The sequence below is a fragment of the Protomyctophum bolini genome (assembly GCF_963924005.1).
Source record: "Protomyctophum bolini genome assembly, chromosome: 6".
NCBI lineage: Eukaryota > Metazoa > Chordata > Actinopteri > Myctophiformes > Myctophidae > Protomyctophum > Protomyctophum bolini.
In genome coordinates this window covers 14,327,445-14,348,772 of record NC_137867.1, presented here as the reverse complement: position 1 = coordinate 14,348,772, position 21,328 = coordinate 14,327,445, and the positions used below count along the sequence as shown (strand labels likewise).

The 21,328-nt window shown below is 42.3% G+C and overlaps 1 protein-coding gene across 2 annotated transcripts in view; it reads left to right on the top strand.

Annotated features, from left to right (window-relative positions):
- dapk1 (death-associated protein kinase 1) overlaps positions 1-21,328 on the top strand; it is an 83,707-nt gene that overhangs the window by 24,384 nt on the left and 37,995 nt on the right. The window contains exons 3-10 of one of the 2 annotated variants that reach the window (XM_080766663.1): positions 2,278-2,499; positions 9,545-9,683; positions 12,578-12,707; positions 14,392-14,440; positions 14,681-14,707; positions 18,967-19,119; positions 20,305-20,350; positions 20,894-20,983. In XM_080766663.1, the coding sequence (XP_080622789.1) occupies positions 2,278-2,499; positions 9,545-9,683; positions 12,578-12,707; positions 14,392-14,440; positions 14,681-14,707; positions 18,967-19,119; positions 20,305-20,350; positions 20,894-20,983 (856 nt within the window). Of the gene's footprint in view, positions 1-2,277; positions 2,500-8,660; positions 8,781-9,544; positions 9,684-12,577; positions 12,708-14,391; positions 14,441-14,680; positions 14,708-18,966; positions 19,120-20,304; positions 20,351-20,893; positions 20,984-21,328 lie in introns of those variants that run through there. The other variant, XM_080766664.1, reaches the window with a different exon arrangement.

Genomic DNA, 21,328 nt, shown 5'->3' with positions numbered 1-21,328 from the left:
ATACATTTATGAAAATACATACACAAGGTTAAATGGAGATATAGACGTTATTTCCCCCTAAGTTTCACTTTGACCTTTACTTCACCGGGCACTTCATTTGCAGAGGTGCTTCTGTTTTGTGATGTCATGTGCGGTATTAGCTATGAGTGATCGATCTACATTAATAGACATACTGTACATATACTGTATAGTCTTATACAGACCCTGTTGTAGATGGCTTGGCCTTTGGCCACAGGGGAATCCCCCTTGGTCAGGGAAGATATTGGGGCGAACTGGCAGGCTACTCTGTTACAGTCACCTCCCTTTGACCTCCGTCTTATTCATATGGTTTGTGAATTTAAAAACGTAATACACTAGGTTGATTATTTGCCGTTTTAGCCAACCTAGTGTCATAACCGCTATTGTTGTAGTAGTAGTTTTCACATTGAATATTGAATTTCCACAAAGTAAACAAATGCCTTCCATTGCTGACGAAATCGAAAGTTGGACAATCCTGTAGTGCAGCATTCAGGGTGTGGAGCGTAATATTGCTCCTTGGATGCATTTCAACTGGGAGTGGTCACTGGTAGTGCGCCATGAGGCTCTTCAACAGCAGGGCTCCCCAACCTGGGGTCTGCGGACCCTTGGTGGTCTGCGGATCATTCCATGGTGGTCCACGATGCCAGTTCGCATGAAAGTTAGTTTTATTTTATTTGATACATACGCTAATATTCACGAGCATTGGTTATCTGTGGAACAGCTGTGCTGAGCATCAACCGATTTACGTAACATTTAATGCCAGGGTTAATTTATACCATGGGCATGGTATTACAGTTCCAAACCATGGATTGTTACTGTAGATGCCAATGGATACCGTAAGACGGTACCACTGTACCATACCACATACCACTATTACTGTACAATATTTGAGGTCCCTCTGCGTCTAATGTTTGTCACAACAATGTCTAGAATTAAGTTCCTTTTTGCTCTGTGTGTGGGTGGGTGGGTGCGTCTGAGCACGACACACACACACACACACACACACACACACATTAACTGTATATATGGTGATTTCGGGTGTGCCAGACTGCCAGTACAGTACAGTGACAGTACAGTACAGTAGAGGGTACAGTAGAGGGACCCCCACACGGTAACTCTGTCATTTCTCAACCGTTTCGGACGCAGGGCGGCTCGCCGGAATCGGGCCGGCACTCTGGGTGCGTTCCTGTGGGTCAGGACGAAATGGACGAAATGGTGCAACACGGAGTTGCACCATTCACTTCACACAAGTGTGATTTTTCATATAAACTCTGCAACAAAAGTTCGAAAATGTTACTTTGGTCCATTATTTTTGTGGCTGCGTCTTGTATCTTCCAGACGCTACTGAGTTCCCTAACACTGAGTGTAACATTAATGTAAAAATGTATGTAAAAATGGCCAATATGTGTTGTTTTTTTCCTTATTACTGTGTGAGAGTTCAATCATCCAATCCACTAAGGTGTTTGAGTTGCTTAGAGACTAAGCAACTCAAAGCAAGGGTGAATACCAAGTAACAACTGGCCATTTTGGCAAATTGTTTGGAGGCACTACCCCCACGTTTAGCTGTGTTGTTCATTCCACGAATGCCCGATCCTTACAAGCATTACTGTAAAGGTGACTAATGATATATCATCATATTAAAATGATATAAAATACAATACCAATTGGTATTATTAAAGTGTAGAAATAATGGACCAAGGGTAAGTTTCCGAACGTCTGTTGCCGAGTTTATTTCCCTGTTATTTCCTTAGTGTCTGTTATTTATGATTTACACACATAAAGGGGAATTTGACAGAATGCTCTGGATGGTGATATCATTTCTTGGCTCCATTTTCTTGAGGAGGGTTGCGTAATCCCAGCAACAATAACTGAGATTTATTGATTTGTTTTTTTGCAGATCATAAATTTAGTTTTGAGTGTTGTTTATCAGTATTGTGTTATGAATGCCGGTCCTCTTATTTATGTATTCCTCTATCCCTACTTTATCCCATTTTGGGCGGGAACCCCTTTTTGTGTTTTAAACATTATGTTATAATTTAGCTATTGAAAAATAGCAGATCTACAAGCTCATAGGCGCGCTACGAGCTTGTAGGTCTGCTATTTTTGAAAAATTGAGCACCACTAATACAGAAAACTGTCAGAATTTAGAAGATTTTTTTTTCTACGTCTAAATGGGTTAAAGTCCATTTCATGATCAGAAGCTATCATTTGCTTATCTTCTAAAACTCCCTCTTCTTGCCCTTTTTTCTCATTGGCCAGCGGTCAGTTTGCGGTGGTCCGGCGATGTCGTCACAGAAGCACCGGCGTGGAGTACGCCGGCAAGTTCATCAAGAAGCGCCGGAGCAAGTCGAGCCGGCGCGGCGTGACGCGGGACGACATCGAGCGCGAGGTGAACATCCTGAAGGAGATCCAGCACGCCAACATCATAACGCTGCACGAGGTCTACGAGAACAAGGCCGAGGTCATCCTCGTCTTGGAGCTGTGAGTTGCCTTGCTCTTGAAGCTATGTTAACCCCGTTAAGACCTGGAATGCATCTGTCACTTTAGCTTTTAACCACTTTTGTCGTACTATAGTTATTGAAAAATAGCAGATATACAAGCTCATAGCGCTATGTGCATGCGTGCGAGCGGAGCAGTCTTGAATGGGCCCTGGGCTGTGTGAAGCTATGACAGATGTCACAGACTGGCTACATGGAAGCCACGCAATTATTACACCCCTCATCTTTTAAGAATAACATTGTCAAAATCAAGTCCCCCTTCTCGCCTCGGTTTGTGTAGAGACTATGTTGAATCGATATCACTTGGGTTTACTTTCACAACCTCCCATATAGGTGAGTTATCTTTAAAGTGAAATATGTGTTTAATCTGTTGGAGGTGATGTGGGGTAATAGGTCATATTTACACTGGTTAGACTAGTTCATAATTAGGTTCACAACAATACCCTGCATGATCATTGTTCCTTAGAGCAGTGGCTCACTGAGGGCCTAGAGTGCAAACCAGCAGCTATTTTTTCATTTCCTGAGACTCCAGGTGAAGAGAGAAAATGAAACGATAGTAGTGGTCTGAAAGTCCAGGACGGGATGTGAGAACAAATGCCCAAGCGCAGCAACAGAATTGCACAGTTATGGGTTAGATGTAGGCATGTAACGATATATCGTATATCGATATATCCATATTAATCCCGACGATATAAAAAATCGATTTTCCCAACAAAAAAAAAATATATATATATATATATATATATACAGGTATAGTCATATTCCATCATATTCAAGTGCTTTTTGAGAGAAATGATAGTCACTTTCAGTAGTAGAGCACTGTAGAGGGGAGCTGTGTGTGTCTGTGACTGTAGAGAGGAGCTGTGTGTGTCTGTGACTGTAGAGGGGAGCTGTGTGTGTGTGTCTGTGACTGTAGAGGGGAGCTGTGTGTGTCTGTGACTGTAGAGGGGAGCTGTGTGTTTCTGTGACTGTAGAGGGGAGCTGTGTGTGTCTGTGACTGTAGAGGGGAGCTGTGTGTGTCTGTGACTGTAGAGAGGAGCTGTGTGTGTCTGTGACTGTAGAGGGGAGCTGTGTGTGTCTGTGACTGTAGAGGGGAGCTGTGTGTGTCTGTGACTGTAGAGGGGAGCTGTGTGTGTCTGTGACTGTAGAGGGGAGCTGTGTGTGTCTGTGACTGTAGAGGGGAGCTGTGTGTGTCTGTGACTGTAGAGGGGAGCTGTGTGTGTCTGTGACTGTAGAGGGGAGCTGTGTGTGTCTGTGACTGTAGAGGGGAGCTGTGTGTGTCTGTGACTGTAGAGGGGAGCTGTGTGTGTCTGTGACTGTAGAGGGGAGCTGTGTGTGTCTGTGACTGAGCCCAGGTGATGCTCATCAAGGAAGGCAATTGTGTTTCTGCACTGTCAAAAGTAACGCTCCTTATTTTGCAATGTAGTTAAATAAAAAATCTCAGGGGGGGGAAGATAAATAAAATAAAATAAACTGTAATTTTTCTTTCAAATTATTCTTTCTATTTTTTTAATATCGTGAAAAGTCGTATCGTGAACCTCATATCGTGATACGAATCGTATCGTGAGTTGAGTGAATCGTTACATGCCTAGTTGGATGCCGAGAGGGTTAACACCTTGACAGTCATGAAATAGCAGATCTGGCTCTATTAGAACACCTCTAAGCATGTGTAAGATGCGACTGCATTTTTCCTCTCCATGGAGGGTGACACCTCCGAAGGCATAATGTCCTTTATGCCAGGATTTGGATCCTTGCTTAAAGAGGGAAACCTCATGCTCCAATGCCATACCTGTGCTGTGCAGCTGCTCACCATGTTGGCCTGTCGTCCCTTTCTCTGCAATATCTAACTTGCAGACTTAGTTAGAATAGACATATATATCTCCACATGATAGAAGTTCCTCTTGTCCATATTCCACTCTAGGGGCGAGGCTTCTAAACAAAGACGATGTTTGGCAGTGATATTTAAATGTACATTTCAGCTGCTGCCATATTTATCAATGCCCAACCATTCTTATGCTGTTATTAGTTGTATACAACTGTATATACTGGATATACAGTATATGCTGGTTTCCTTTCTAATAAATGATTGTTCAGGCTATCATTACATCATGCACGTAAGGATAAGGGCCGATTCATACTCCTATTTTACCTTAACTTTCAGTAGCACCGAAGAGTCGACTTTAGGACGGTACCCGCCCCCCGAACCTCAAATGACGTCACATTGTAGGCTCTACAGAACCGAACCGACTTTTATTCGGCTCTAAAATAGGAGTATGAATCGCGCCTTAGAGCTGTCATTGATTTAGGTTTGGCATAAATATAAACCAATGGCATTACAAACCCTGCTCTAAATGACTTGGCCTATCTCTCCATGTTGCAAAAATGGTTAAATTAAATTGCTTATTTACGTGATATGAATCTAGGAGAGACACCAAGGCTCGTGATTGGTATGCAACGCCGCCATGATGCTTAAATAATATCAACTATTACTGTACAAGAACAGAGACAATTATTCCAGTGAATTCCAGATGTGAAAGTGAAACTTAGCTTATTACCACAATAAACTAAGCGGTGTACATGCAAAACCTGTGTTACCCCCCTTTTGTGTCAGATTTCCTTCCTTTTCCCCAGTTTTGAAGAGGGTTATGAGCCTGGTCGTCTGCAGGCTATAGAAGCAGGCTTTCTGGTGTGAATATGTGTAGTGTTGGTGTCCAGCAAACCTGCCCCTCATTAAAACAAACTTAGAAAAGCTACCTAGAAAGCTGGCCAAAGGACAGCAGCAGTGCCATGTATGACGCCTCTTTGCTTTTGGCACGTATCAATTTCTAGCAGAGTAGATGATGAAATAAACATTCTAGAAATAGCGTGGTGGAGGGAAAGGTCATTATCATCCTTATTATCTTGTTCCAGATGTGTAGCTAATCTGGTTATTGGAAGCGCATGCGTATGCGTGCGTGCGTGCGTGCGTGTGTGTGTGTGTGTGTGTGTGTGTGTGTGTGTGTGTGTGTGTGTGTGTGTGTGTGTGTGTGTGTGCGGCTGTGCGTGTGTGACGTGCGCAAGGTGATGGATGTGTTTGAGGATAGACTAAGCATGGCAGTAATTACAGTATCTGGTCTCTCTCCTCCTTTCTTGCCGTGTCTTTCATTATCATCTGCACCCAAGATGTGTCCAATGCTTTCTTGTTCTACTCTCTTCAAACCATTCTCTTGTTTCACTGAATCACTCCATCACTAAAAACAAATAACTTAAAGTTTAGATTCATCAAATACCAATATCAAGAGTCAAAGATATTTGTGATATTCCAATTATTTTTTCTGATAGTTTTACCCCCCAACCAGGCCAGCATCAATTAAATACACTACAGTTGCACTACTACAAAAATCACTGAAATGAAAATGTATTTGTGTGGATGAACTATGTTAATAGAGTTTTGTCAGAGATGATTGCTATGTTTGGAAAAGATAAGAAACTTTCCGTTTAAAATGCCTTGAAGCGGAAAGTTGTGGATAATGTCCATTTATATGATAATCTGACAGCGTGCACTGCAATGTGATGAAATCATAATTTGATTGTGCTTGATTTGATATTTGTCATTTATTGTACAGCAGACTCTATACAAGTCGCAATAGAAAACCTACAGCTTCTTTTAACGTCCTCCAGGATGCCCTTATTGGTCTCAGATTGATGTTGAACATCAGCAAAACAATATTCATGTTGTTCTCCAGAGCCCAAAAAATCTCTTATAATGACATTCCCATATCTTGAATGGAGCTGAACCGAAAGAGTCACAGAGTATAAATATCTTGGTATTTGGATTGATGAGAGATTGATGAGAGACTTGGCTTGTGAATTGGCTTTTTGTATAGAAATAAAGCCAGTTTTCCTGTCATTAGCAGAAAGAGGGTAGTTGAGACAGTGTTCCTGCCTGTCTTGGATTATATAGACATAATCTATAGACATGCAGTTGCAGTAGCATCCACTCTTAAATCTCGGCCTAGACTCTGTTTATCACTCATCGATTCGATTTATTACGGGTGATAGCTATGGTACTCACCTTGTATCTTATACAACAAGGTTGGATGGTCCTCCCTGACAGAGAGACCAGAACTGCATTGGCACCTGTTCTTGTGTAAAGCCATGTTTGGAGATTGTCCTAAATACATCTCATCTTTTCTGAAATGGGACTCTGAACCCTACCACACCCGGTCAAGTAATTTCCCCAAATGGTAACAAGAACACTCGGCGGATTTACCCTTTTTGCCGACTTCTCAAGACAAGTCGGCAAACCGTGGAGAATATTCGGCAGAATGTGAAGAAGATTCGCCGCGCGACGACTCTTCTTCAGATTCTGCCGAGATTTCTTCCCCTTTCGCCGACTCTTCGTCACTTTCCGGTCCGAGTTCTGTCTGAGAACTCGGACGGAAAGTGACGAAGAGTCGCCGAAACGGGAAGAAATCTCGGCACTGGAGCGCGCATCTAGCTACTGACTAATGATCATGCACGCTGATCAGACAGCAGATCAATTATAGCATGCAAAAGCATTCAGCTTTCACAAGTGTGCCCATATAGAGAAGGAAAATAATTAAGAATTCGGTGGCATTTCTTTCACATTGCAAAAGAGCAATTTTTGCTCTTTGTCCTAGATAGAAATGTGATGATTTTTGTATAGTTGTGGATTAACAAATTATAAAGCACAGGGCCTCGCATTTTTCAATGAATAGCTAGCCCAGTGTTTTGATATGTCCAGGTGTGCCGCCTGATTTGTCAGAAAGTAGCCTAACACTAAGTTAGTGTTACTTTCTGTCAAAATCCTACTGGGCTGCAGGCTTCCTATTGTTGCGTTGTCACATGTCTAACCGTCTAACCATTAGACGTGCGATAACAACAACACGGAACAATAGACTCTAACGACCCTCGGCCATTGAAATGTTAATGCTTAGACGCTAACACTGAGGAGCTAAAGTAAACGTGACGAATGTCACGTTGTTGTGATGAAACATAATGTGCCACGAAAAATAGCTGTCCAAAATAGCTGTCCATAGATGTCCAAACATGATCGCCTCGTTCGGCCAGAAAAGGAAAGCATAAATCACAAGCAATGATCCTGTGGTGATCACAAGGATCGAAACGTCTGCTCTCTGCATTGACAACTTGTAAACTGACAGCGGAGCATATTGGTCCCAACTTTTGACCCAATACACCATCTAGTGGCTGAACGACGGAAGACATAAAGGCATCATCATTGTTAGAGAGGTCTGTTTGACGTCGTATGGACGTTGTATGGACGTCCCGTTGGTTATGCGCTTAGAACGTTTTGGGGTTGGCGTTTATAGAGAGGTCTGTCTATTAGAACAAATATGTGTAGCCATCATCATCATCATCGTTGCTATTCAGATGTAATTCAGTCAGGAAGTAGAGTAGGTCTATTAGAACAAATATGTGTAGCCATCATCATCATCATCGTTGCTATTCAGATGTAATTCAGTCAGGAAGTAGAGTAGGTCTATTAGAACAGTGATTGATCATTTGCATTTTCAGAACTACAACAGAACTACAACAACAACATGAACTCTGTGTGGTAGATCACTCGACTTAGCATACCAAGTGATGATCAATTGCATTCGAGGCTGCGGGCTATATAATTTTGCATATTTGCATCTCGTTACTACAACAACAACATGAACTCTGTGTGGTAGATCACTCGACTTAGCATACCAAGTGATGATCAATTGCATTCGAGGCTGCGGGCTATATAATTTTGCATATTTGCATCTCGTTAGTTAGCCTATTCTGTACTGTTGTAGTAGGCTAGACATTTACATTACATTTATCTGCCACTGCACTGTTTTATACAGTATCACAACAACGTCACGTTTACTTTAGCTCCTCAGCAGTGTTAGCGTCTGTTTGTTTACTTTAGCTCCTCAGTGTTAGCGTATGTTTTGGTTGTGTTGCTTTAGCATCGTTAGCACATTAGCTAACATTCAGAAACTTGCAGCTGCAGAAAACCCCGAATATTCTCCCCGAAACGTGGAGAATATTCGGCAGAATGTGAAGAAGATTCGCCGCGCGACGACTCTTCTTCAGATTCTGCCGAATATTCTCCACGGTTTGCCGACTTGTCTTGAGAAGTCCGTCCGAGTTCTCAGACAGAACTCGGACCGGAAAGTGACGAAGAGTCGGCGAAAGGGGAAGAAATCTCGGCAAAGATGAAGAAGAGTCGGCGACCCGAGTTCTCCAGTATTCCCCCAAATTACCCTCAAGGTACCAAAAGTTAACTCTGAACTTGGTCGATCTGCCGTTAGCTTCTGTGGCCCTAATACATGGAATGACCTGCAAACGACATTAAAATTTACCTTTTTTGTAAACCTATGTAATTCACATGTAAACCTTTTGTTTTTCTTTTCCTGATCTTCTGATGTATTGTGATGTTTTTCTATATGATATTGTACTAGTACTCGACGACACTGAAAATGAGTTTAATTACTCAGTGTAATTTCGAGAATAAATACAACTTGAATGAATATACAGTAGCTGATTAATTGGATTCAGATCTAAGCGAGAATAAGAGGATTAATGTCTAAACTAGACTTGGCTCACAACGTGTTCATTGCAATTTGATTAGTGGTGAAAGTTTTAGGGCTTAAGTGAAGTCTGTCACACTGGGGTTTTCTCGGATTGTTCTTGTCCATGAAAATGTGTATCCCAACCCTTAATTAGTGCTAGTAGTACAGGGGATGGTGCTGGGGTGCAAAAACAGTCTTTAAATAGGCAATGAAGTCGTTTATTTTCAGCCCCTAGACAGACATTGATTAAAATCATGCAGGGGTGTGTGAATGTGTTGGAATCTAAGATTAGTGCTGCCGTATTAAGGAGATTGGTAGTCACTGAGCAGATGAAATCCCACCATTTAATTCTCTCTCTCTCTCTCTCTCTCTCTCTCTCTCTCTCTGTCTCTCTCTCTCTCTCTCTCTCTCTCTCTCTCTCTCTCTCTCTCTCTCTCCTCGTTTCTCCTTCTCTTCGTACAGGGTGGCTGGTGGTGAGCTCTTTGACTTCCTGGCAGAGAAGGAATCACTAACGGAGGAAGAAGCCACACAGTTCCTCAAGCAAATTCTAGACGGGGTCTTCTACCTGCACACCAAACAAATATCCCATTTTGACCTCAAGGTATGCCTGGCTGCAACACACACCCAGATATAGACTAGACTACTAGAGACACCACTGGTTCTTATTGTCAATGCAACACGTCACATGTTCTTAACCCATTCTGACCCGAGATCAGATTCTACAAATGTCTTCTGAATCCTGACAGTTTTCTGAAAAAGCGATGTTTCTACGTCAGTCGTTTAAAAATAGCAGATCTACAAGCTCGTAGCGCGCCACTCGGTGGCGCGCTATGAGCTTGTAGATCTGCTATTTTTCAATAGCTAAAGCATAACATAATGCTAACACAAAAAGGGGGTGAGGCGGTGAATCAGAACCATGCACTCTGAATAACAAAAAATGGAAAGGTTGACAGACACTGAACGTAAGAAGTTAAAACCGTGAGAGTCTTCTATCCTCAGATAATCCTCTGTGCCGATATCTCTGTTCTATTACTGAATAAATAATAATAATCTCCATATATCTCTCTGATAAATGAACACATAGCCTCAACATGCTGTAATATGAGGGGAAAGTGCAGTGTGCTGCGACTTGTCTTCAGCACCGCAGGGTTTGGCTTTAGACCTGTTTATCCGCTACTTTATGTAGCGGATAAACCGAAGAGAAGGTTCTGGCAGGATGCAGTCCAAGGCAATGTGAGACTTGACACCACTTCAGGGAATTATATAACATTTTGGTTCACTGTTGTGTTTTTAGTCAACTTTATTGATTCCCTGTCCGCTTAACCCTGTAAGACCCGGATATATTTCTACTTGCAAAAAAGAGATTTCAACATTACTACTACTTTGTACTACTAGGACTTTGCAGAGGAAATTATGTTAACAAAAATAAAAAATAAAGTTTGATGAAATTTTTATGCACATTTATATAATAATTATATAATAATATAATAAATTTATACTTTACATTTGGGGGATATCTTTCACAATAATGAATAAAACATGTTCTATACATTCTAATGATAAACATATATTACAATTATTTTACTTACTTTTATTAGGGTTAAAGGTCAAATGTCATAGGTTAAAAATTGTTTATCTCTGCACAGAGTCCAGAAATTTTTAATTTGTGTGAATTTCAGCCTCTGTGGGGGGTATTTATATGCACAAATCATGACCAATGGCATTGCAATGGCATTGCAATGAACATCAATGATGACGTTTATGTGAAAAAATAACAGAAAAAAAAAATTAAGTAATTAATTAAAATAAAATTGTTACCGAAAAGCAACGCAGGGTTTTGGGACAACTTTGCCGATTTTGAACCCAACCATATTGTTCTTTCGTGAGGAGGACGTTCAAAAATGATTCGTGTCTCAAGTACCGTAGGCTAGTTTATTTCCAGCACAGCGTGATCTCTCGACCAACAGAATGCACTGTGCAAAGTCTGAATTATACAAGTCCTCCTGACAAGAGAATATGGGATTCATTCAGGTTTAAAAAAATTGTGATGTTGGCGTTGCCCTTTTAAATAAAGAAATGTCCTCTTAACTTTAGAGCAGGCTTCTAAAGAGCATCTCTCTGTCCAGTCAGACTTTCATCACTTAACCTGCTTGAACCATAAGTCAGAGTTCAGGCCATAAAACCCTCCAGGCCCTCTTAAACGATTAGAACTGTGCTCAACCAGCCACATCAAATCAATGGCAGAACAAACACCAGCCCACCCCCACCTCCGCTTATTGTTATTTACAGTCTAGTATTGACTAGCATGACATCATTTGTTTGTTAGTTGAATTCTGTGATGTCATTTGTAAGGCTATTTGAACTTGAGCATCAGCAATATATAGGCCTAATTATGGCCCAGTTGACTTTTGTGAGAAAAGATTCTGTCAAATCTGTTCCATTAAGAAAAGAAAAGCCCCATGGCCTTACGTCATCGGTGATCATTGTCTTCCTCACTCGTGCATTAAACGACAGAATAAGATCATGAAATATAAGATGATTGGATATATGTTTCTTGATAAACCAATAGCTGAATCAGAACCATTGAAATCTTCTGCCTTCTGATATTGCCATTCCATAAGCGTGAGTGGTTGACTCCAAAGTCACCCCAGTGACTGCTATTAAAACATTTCAAAAAGTATAAACATGTGGAAAAAAACCTTTAGTGGAGGTACTTCTGTGGCCTACTGGCGGTGTGCACAAAACATTTGGTGCTAATCTGACAGGGACATAAGACAGACCATCCATCCCATAGAAGGCTAGCCTCCCTGCAGAGCCTGAGCCATGCTATAAAAACAAGAGCGATACTGCAGATATAATCCACCCATCTTCTGACAGAAACTGGATCATGTTAGTGCTTCTTAACCCATTTAAACCTAGGTCAGATTCTAAAAACGCCTTCTAAATCCTGATCTAGGTTTTCTGGAAAAACTTTAAAATATTTATTAAGTAATTACAAAACAATATGTTGTTATATACTGTACATAGCAACAACAACAACCCCTATTTTCGACGACACCCATGCACAACTAAGTATAACTCGGGTGTCTGAAATTAACCATTTGTCTGAAATTGAGTATAGCTGCTGTGGTTTACAAGCAATCTGTTATAGTTCTTTCCCCTGACTAAAATCCCTCAATGTCGGCCTCAAGACCAGTCAAAAGAGCTTTTAATGCATTACGCCTTGAGAACAGATAGCCTCGGCTAAAGGAGGTGTTGTGTTCATTGGAATGTCCGGCCTCTGTTGTTTGGCTTTACGTTTCTGCACATCTTTGACTTCCTTTTCTCTGCCCACTTCCTCGAGAGGCCTGTTTTGCATGGGACTTCCATGGCTCTCATTCCTGTCAGCATGTTCCTGGTTTTGTTGTTTGTATTTCACGACTACTCTAATCGGTTAAGGAATTAAATATATATTTTTATTTTTGTGTGTGTGTGTCTCCGTCTGTCCCCTTTTAGCCGGAGAACATAATGCTGCTGAACAGAACTGTGCCTCATCCGCGCATCAAGCTCATCGACTTTGGCCTGGCTCACAAGATAGATTTTGGCAACGATTTCAAAAACATTTTCGGAACTCCAGAATTTGTAGGTCAGTGACCCTCTTACGAGACTGACCTCGTAACATCTCACTGCAGTGTGTGTGTGTGTGTGTGTGTGTGTGTGTGTGTGTGTGTGTGTGTGTGTGTGTGGGTGTGCACGTGCATGCTCTTGGTCTGCTATTGTGAAGAACAGGTTTTAGGGGTCTGTAGAGTTAGAAATACAAAAAAACAAAAAAGAAGACACAAAGACATCATGCATGTGCAGTACTTTGCAACACACACAACTGCACATGTAGGTCCTGAACATTAGCAGGACCCCTAATGCCAGAAAAGCAGGTGCCAACTGGGCCATTGGGGATTCAGTAATTGGCTGGAGATTATTAGAAGACTACTGCTCTGACATGCCAAAACACACACACACACACACACACACACACACACACACACACACACACACACACACACACACACAGAGCCCTGGCCCTGCCCAGGCCATTATCTGTGCCTGTTGACCACCTGCTTGGCAGGCGGCTGTGCTCCAAACCTACCAGTGCCAGGTCCCAGCTGCCCAGCCTCATTGGTATACAACTATACATTGTTGTGGGTGGTGTTGCATACCGGAAATAACCGATCTACAAGCTCATGATGAATGCATTGTGAAATTGAGTAAATGCTATTTTCTGTGCACAGAGCCTGTGCACGGTTCATTTAGTGTCCACTCTGTGCCAGTGGTCTAAATAAAGACCAATCAATGGCCCTGGTAGCTGACACTAGAGAACAGTCCTTGCCAAAGTGCTTGCATTAGATTTTGGGGGACAGAAATAATTTTAAATGGCGTTTTTTTGTGGCTTTCGCCTTTATTTTATATATTTTTTGGAGGGACAGACAGTAGGCTGACAGGAAATGGGGAGAGAGAAGGGGGGGGGGAAGACATGCAGTAAAGGCCGTCGGGATCGGGAGTCGAACCCGCGGCACACTGCCAGACTGGATTACCAGCCAAAGGTGCCTGGACCACTGAGCCATGGCCCAGGCCGACAGAAATCAGATGTTATAATATAATAATACATGTATCTATAAAGATAATAATGTTGGACCACTGCAATGCAAGATGAGATATTTGCTTCAGAAAGGCATTTCATATTTATTCCCTCATATTTTTTTGATGACTCTTCCTCTTCACGTCTTCCATCACATGTCTCTCTTTCTCACTCTCAGTCTCCATACACAGTTCTTATATGGTCATTATTTCTCACTCTCAGTCTCCATACACAGTTCTTATATGGTCATTATTTCTCACTCTCAGTCTCCATACACAGTTCTTATATGGTCATTATTTCTCACTCTCAGTCTCCATACACAGTTCTTATATGGTCATTATTTCTCACTCTCAGTCTCCGACTCTCTCCATACACAGTTCTTATATGGTCATTATTTCTCACTCTCAGTCTCCATACACAGTTCTTATATGGTCATTATTTCTCACTCTCAGTCTCCATACACAGTTCTTATATGGTCATTGTTTCTCACTCTCCATACACAGTTCTTATATGGTCATTATTTCTCAGTCTCCATACACAGTTCTTATATGGTCATTATTGACACATCATTTGACTTGTCTATCTTCATGTCAGGACTACACTGTGATGCATGGATCATGGTTACTTTACACATGGAAGCAAAATGCATAGATGAATATGGAAAGTGTTGAACTGAACATAATTGTTTGTCTTGTAGCTCCAGAGGTGGTAAATTATGAGCCTTTGGGCTTGGAGGCAGACATGTGGTGAGTGTGCACGCACACACATACACACACACACACACAATGCTCATCATTTAATACACATACAGTCATTTCACTTGTGTATATCTCTTGAGATTTCGTTCCATTTGTGCATTCATTACCACTGCGTCACTTTGAGCTCGTTGTTTATCTTAATTACAATGGAGAATGTTAAAGCGTAGATTCATAATTCAGATATTCTCTCTCTGCTTCTCTGCTCTACTCTTTCCCATTCTCTCCCAGGAGTGTTGGTGTAATAACCTACATACTGTAAGTACTTTACCTGACAGCTCACTTAGAGAGTGTGTGTGTGTGTGTGTGTGTGTGTGTGTGTGTGTGTGTGTGTGTGTGTGTGTGTGTGTGTGTGTGGCAGGAACAGTTATTTTCCTGTCAAAATGTCCTTGAGCAAGACATTGGATCCTTGACCTGTTCATTCATTGTAAACCAATCTGGAAATGTGCGTCACCTAAATGACAGAAACTGTGCTGTAATATATGTGCACTCGTCCATGTGAGTGTGATTCAATTAGAGCTGTAGACTGATCACTGTGTGTTTAGCTACCTACAGTATATTCTTAGTCTCTACAGAGGGAAATGCTACTGAAGCTCTCCTTGTTAGTTGTTACATCATGAACATTACCTAATCAAAAGGGAATCAAGAAATATCTCTTATTAATTACTTACAGTAGGCCTATACGTCGAGGGTAAGCCGGCACACTCTGCCAATAATTCGCCAGCAGTGTCGGTGTCCTCTTGGTTTGGTTCTTGATTATTGTCTTACCTGTACCAATCTAGTGTTTCACTCTTAAGCGTGTTTAGTTTAGCACTTAGTTGCATGCATACACACCGAAAATAGCAGATCTACAAGCTCACAATGTGTGGTGCTATGACGCGTTGATCTGCTTGTAGATCTGCGACTTTCATTGTGTGACATCTGCGCACAGTAAAACCAACGCGTTAAATAATTATTTTTAGGAAGAAGTGCCATCCCAGGTGCAGAAATTGTCTCCTAAGTGGGCGCCAGGATCTGATGTCAGGTCTCGTGAACATTACCATGATTATTGTTGCTAGAAAATGATGATATAGCAAAGTTGATCTTCTCCTGATTTGTCTTAGTGGCAGAATGTTTGGAAGGGGTGTAGCTTGGATGAAGAATGGGTTTAATATGTTTGGGACTAAAGAACCAGTCAGAAGCTGTGTTCTCCCATTTATAATGAATAGACTGAGATCTACTTCTGCACTGGTGTCCTAAAGAGGTGTCCTAAAGACACACTGGTGTCCTAAAGAGGTGTCCTAAAGACACACTGGTGTCCTAAAGAGGTGTCCTAAAGACACACTGGTGTCCTAAAGAGGTGTCCTAAAGACACACTGGTGTCCTAAAGAGGTGTCCGCTCGGCCACCGACGTCACACAGATACGGGTAAACGGGAGATGGCGGGTTTGATTGATTGAATACTTTATTAACAAGATTGTTAACGGTGCAGGACTGCAGGTCAAAGGTTAGGCTAAAAGGATAAAAGCCCCAGGAGGCTTGTTTCCACTCTGGTCCGTTGTACTCAATCAGTAATGCAATGCAAATCATATTGGAATAAAACTCAGTAGAATCATAAGGTATATCTACAGAGACAATATAGGGTTGCGTTATGCCCATGGTCATCACTCACTCTAGAGCACTGAGCACTGCATGATCCTCTGAGTATGTTAAAGGCCAGGCCCATTGAGAGATATTGCGCTCCGTCTCAGACGTTCCAAAGTATCGGTGGGCTGATTGTGACCCTAAACTATCACTGTGGATGTGTTGTTGGTGATTTCGGTGTGACAGCAATATTCTGTTGACAATGTGCTAGGTGAATACTAGTGAGTGCATTACCACCAATGACAGCTACGTATCTCAAACTGGCTGGATGCGTAGATTCACACACTGACCTTGCATCCCACCAGAGCTTGTTAACCCCTTCCTCCCCATTTCACCGTTACCTCTCAGCAGTCCTACTATACCAGTAAGACGCCCTGAGGGCGAGAAGCCCTAAAGGGCGAGGTCACGTGCGTCGTGCACGCATCCTCCGGGTGGCGGCAGACTGCTGGACTGGTGCTTTGGCATAGGGGGGGTCAGATCAACATATGGAATGAATTCCGTACTGGCCATATATGGAGCGTGTCTTGAGTGTACAGGGTTTGATGAGTAGATGTCAGATCAACATAATGGAATGTCAGAACAGGTCAGCTCCATATATGGAGATCAGAGGGTGTCGGCGGGGGCAGTGTCTTGAGTGTACAGGGTTTGATGAGGGGCTAGGCAGTGCCGGGGGCCTTAATTTTCGGGCCTGTTGAATGTTCAGGTAACATTCAAAACGGAGATATCAAGGATCAACATATGGAACAGGTCAGCTCCATATATGGAGATCTAAGGGTTTGAGGTCGGATGTAGAGTTGCCGGCCCGGCTCCATATACTGTATGCAGATCTAGGTGATGATCTCGTCTCTTCTCCCTGTATCTAGGGTTTGATGAGGTCGGTGTCGTGATCTTCATATATGGAGACGACCCTATATGGAGTGTCGCGAGCTGTAGCGAAGCCAGCAACATAGTTTGGCCATATTGTTTTATGCCACTATGTGAACACCAACATTGTGTGACACTTTGATCCTATATACTTCATGTTCATTGGAACCATGTAGAGAATATCCTTATTCTCAGCTTGTACAAGCTCATTTAAAGGCCATGTGTCATTGTTGGTGTGTTTGTGTATATATAACATGCACAGATATAGATAGATAGAATACATCTTTTGTAGGATGTTTCAGAATTCAGATGCATTCTATAAAACAAAAGTTAGGGGAAATGTCATTGTAATTTGTACTGTAAGTCAATGTTTCCCCGACATTATTGTCCTGCACTAGTCTGTGACTGCCGTAATTGCTTTTTATAATTTGTTTGTGGAGCTGCAATTCATAGTCAATAAATGTATATTTCTGCCAGACTGAGTCTGAGCCGGACTCTTTACATTTTGTCCCAGCTGGCATGGTAATTAGTCCATGAGCTGGACAGCGTGTCATGGAGCAGGAAAGACCAGAGTTGGTCAGAGTGCCACATTTGGTTTAATTGCCTGAACCAATTGTGACTGACTCCACGTCCCAGGGCGTGGCCATTTGACAATGTGTGTGTGGGGCGTGTGTTTTTCTCTTGTAATGCTGTTTGTGATGACCCAGTGTCCTCTCAAGGATAGCTTGATGAGCAAAATCCTGCAACGTGAAGACATTTTGCGGGTCCCATAGTAGTGTTGGGGGCTAAAGTACCATATCAATGGTCTGATATGTTTAAACTCACAGTATACAGTACCCGATATTACTGCCCACCGTTTCTGTTAAGGAATTGCCAGGATTACTGCATGTTTTTTGTGAGGGTATCTACTCTAGGCCCTAGAGTAGATGGGGAGAATATGCAAACTCCACACAGAAAGGTGATTCCCATGTGCATAACGTGCCCAGTAGAGTTGTCTGTCTACGCACAGCAAGGGAGGGGTGTAACTTGAAGTGTAGCTTTGCAGTCTTCAAACAGATGGCTCTGGGATCTTACAAGGCCAGCTGCTGTACAAAGTTTCAGCAGCCCAGGGACCCCCTTTTTTAATTCCAACCTTCATTTGCACATTTAAATGTTTGTTTATTTTAATATTTTAATATAGGTTTGAATGTGGAATATTCGTTGACAGCACTGCCTCATAATACACACCAATAAGGTGAAAAAACACATTTTTATTTCAGCCAGACTTCTAAGTCAGAGGGAGAAATGCTCACCAGGTTTGCCAAAGAAATAGCAGATCTACAAGCTTACAACACGTCGCGACGTGACATGTTGTGAAGCCCTTGTGAGCTTGTGGATCGGCTGTTTTTGGATAAGAGGTTTAGGCGTGGACGTTGTCCATGTACAGTTGTAACTCAGGTCCGTCGGACTAAGAATAGAGGGTTTAAGTAGTTAACATTCCTGAGGTCCGATCTGAGTGGTACTGTAGGAGTAGATGAGAGGATTGAAAACAGTCCAAGTGGCTTTCCCCTTGCTCGTGTTTGACTTCCACACTCCTTTAGGTTGATGTCGGCCTGCTGCGACTAATGAGCCAGCAACAACGGCTTGTTCCGTAATCACGTTTTCACATCAACATGGTCTTAGTTTCAGTTTCCAGGGTTGAAGCCAATCAGTGCAATCACTGAGTTACTCCCTGAACTGAAATGCAATCCCATCTCCTTCCTTTTGATTACTGGACCCATAGGGACAAGTAAGATCATGACAGACAGACAGCTGCTTTGGTCGGCAAAAGTTTATTTCAGACATTTAGAAAAAGGAGGGAAAAAAAGCCAAAATAACAGATCTACAAGCTCAAAAGCGCCACATTGGAGTTAGTTCTTAACCCATTGATGCCTGAGGCCAAATCTGGGAACGCCGTCTAGGGTTTCTGAAAACCTTCAAATTCCGATTCATTCTGATTCTGTGCAAGGCAGCATTTGCGGTTCCACTAAGTGGAGTTGTTTCCTGTTCCAGTTTGAGCGGTGCCTCTCCCTTCCTGGGTGACAACAAGCAGGAGACGCTGGCCAACGTGTCGGCCGTGGACTACACCTTCGACGAGGAGTTCTTCAGCAGCACAAGCGCCCTGGCCAAAGACTTCATAGCACGACTGCTTATCAAAGACCCCAAGTATGCGCAACATACCGCTTTTCTCTGACTGCTTACACACACACACACACACACACACACACACACACACACACACACACACACACACACACACACACACACACACACACAGGGTATTATTGTGCTCCTCTTTTAGGCCTCACTCACACCTTCGCATCTAGCATACAACATTGTCGGATGCTAGATGTAAACAAAGGGTAAGTGTCATGGCCGCCCCAATGCATTTCCAATGGAAGTCACATGGTTTGACACAACATTTTTGTTGCACGGCTTTCGGCTGTGTTTCGACTGCCCCCCCTCCCCCTCATACAACAAAAATGTTGTGTCAAACCATGTGACTCCCATTGGAAATGCATTGCGAGCTTGCATCGGTAAACAAGTCTCATGCATCAGCTATACAACAATCTGTTGTGCAGGTGTGAGTGAAGCCTTAGTCTGTGAACAAAATAAGTTGAACAACGCAAAGATTTTCATGGACATGGCGAGGATGATCGGCAGACAAACAAACTCGGTGGGAATGATCAATCGGCAGGCACAAAGAGATGATTAACCTTTGCGTCCAGGTCAAAATAAGCCTACATTGTCAGATACTGTGTTGCAGGAATAAAGAGATTTTGGTGTGAGCGGGGTTTGCGCTCCCATGAACCTTTTGTTTGATTCCAAATAGATTCTACAGTGAAAATCAGTGTTAGCGCCTGTAACCCCACCCCTGGGGGGGGACATTTGAACAGCCATCTGCTGGGTGAAGACAGAAAAGTAATTTTCCTTTCCCCGAGGACCAGACAATACTCCCTCTCCGCTTTCCTTTCCCTTTCGACTGTACTGTACTGTACTGTACTGTACTGTACTGTACTGTACTGTACTGTACTGTACTGTACTGTACTGTACTGTACTGTACTGTACTGTACTGTACTGTACTGTACTGTACTGTACCTCTTCGGGGTCTTTTTCATCAAGTTAAGAGTAATGGACATTACACTATCCTACACTATCCTATTTAGTTTTCTGGTTTCCAACAGATGAAACCAGAAGCCAGAAGGCTGTGACTCAAACTCATGTCAGTGAGATATACTGGGTGCAGTCTAGAGCTGCTACGTTGAATTGTGTTCCTTCTTATGCTTGTCCTGGATGCAGAGCACACTGTTATGTTAAGAGATTCCAACTCTTATGCCTTTTCTATTCTAGAAAGAGAATGACCATTCAGGACAGCCTCCAGCACCCCTGGATCAAGGTTAGATCCGTCAGCCCAAGTTGATATTTTAAATGTTACTTTTGTACAGCAAAACTTGACTTATTATAGATACAATAGATAGATTATTTATTTGTTTGTTTTTGGCTTTGGTTTTAAAAGGCGTAGTGAAATGAAAAATACGTTTTTCACACTTTTAGACCATATCCGTGGTCTAAAAGTGTCACAGACTTTGAGACCCCCCCCCCCCCCCCATAGCCTGGAGGGATGCGACGCTCGGATTGGTTCAGAAACTTCAGAACCAGCGTTTCAGGCTGAAACTTCGAAATAAAATGTCCACCATTTCCGTTTCCCTACACCTTAAAAAAAATAAAAAAAGATTTAAGGTGACAATCGATATTCACCACTTTCAACCTGGCATCCCCTTTTTGGGCATGTCATTATGGACAAGATAAAGAAATGAAAGAAATTATCAAAGAATAGCAGACCTACAAGCATGTACAGTAGATCAGCTTTTTTTGCTATTCATTGTATGACAAAGTATATAGGTGGTTAATCAACGTGTCTTCTGCTTTGTCAAACCAGCCAAAAGACACACAGCAAGCACTGAGCCGGAAGGAGTCTGCTGTAAACATGGAGAAGTTTAAGAAGTTTGCAGCACGGAGAAAATGGAAAGTAGGTCCCGTGTTCATTTATATGCAGACACTCAGACCTTGCATTTAGCATGAACTTGACCGATAGCTTAAAAACAGTATTTTTTAAACAACACGCACATCTAATATAATTACAGTTGAACAGGTCTTTGCCATACGGCCCATTGCTAGTATTAATGAGAGCAGCTGTGTCTGTGGTGGGTTGACTGCTCTCACGCTGTCCCTCTGGCGTGTTGTGTGATGAGCATCGTAATGAGGAGGCAAGCAGAGTTCAGAACAAAATGTAGATTGTTCATTTGAAATAAAAAAGTACAAAACAAAATCTGACAAAACAAAAATACACACACACACAGAGTATATGACAATT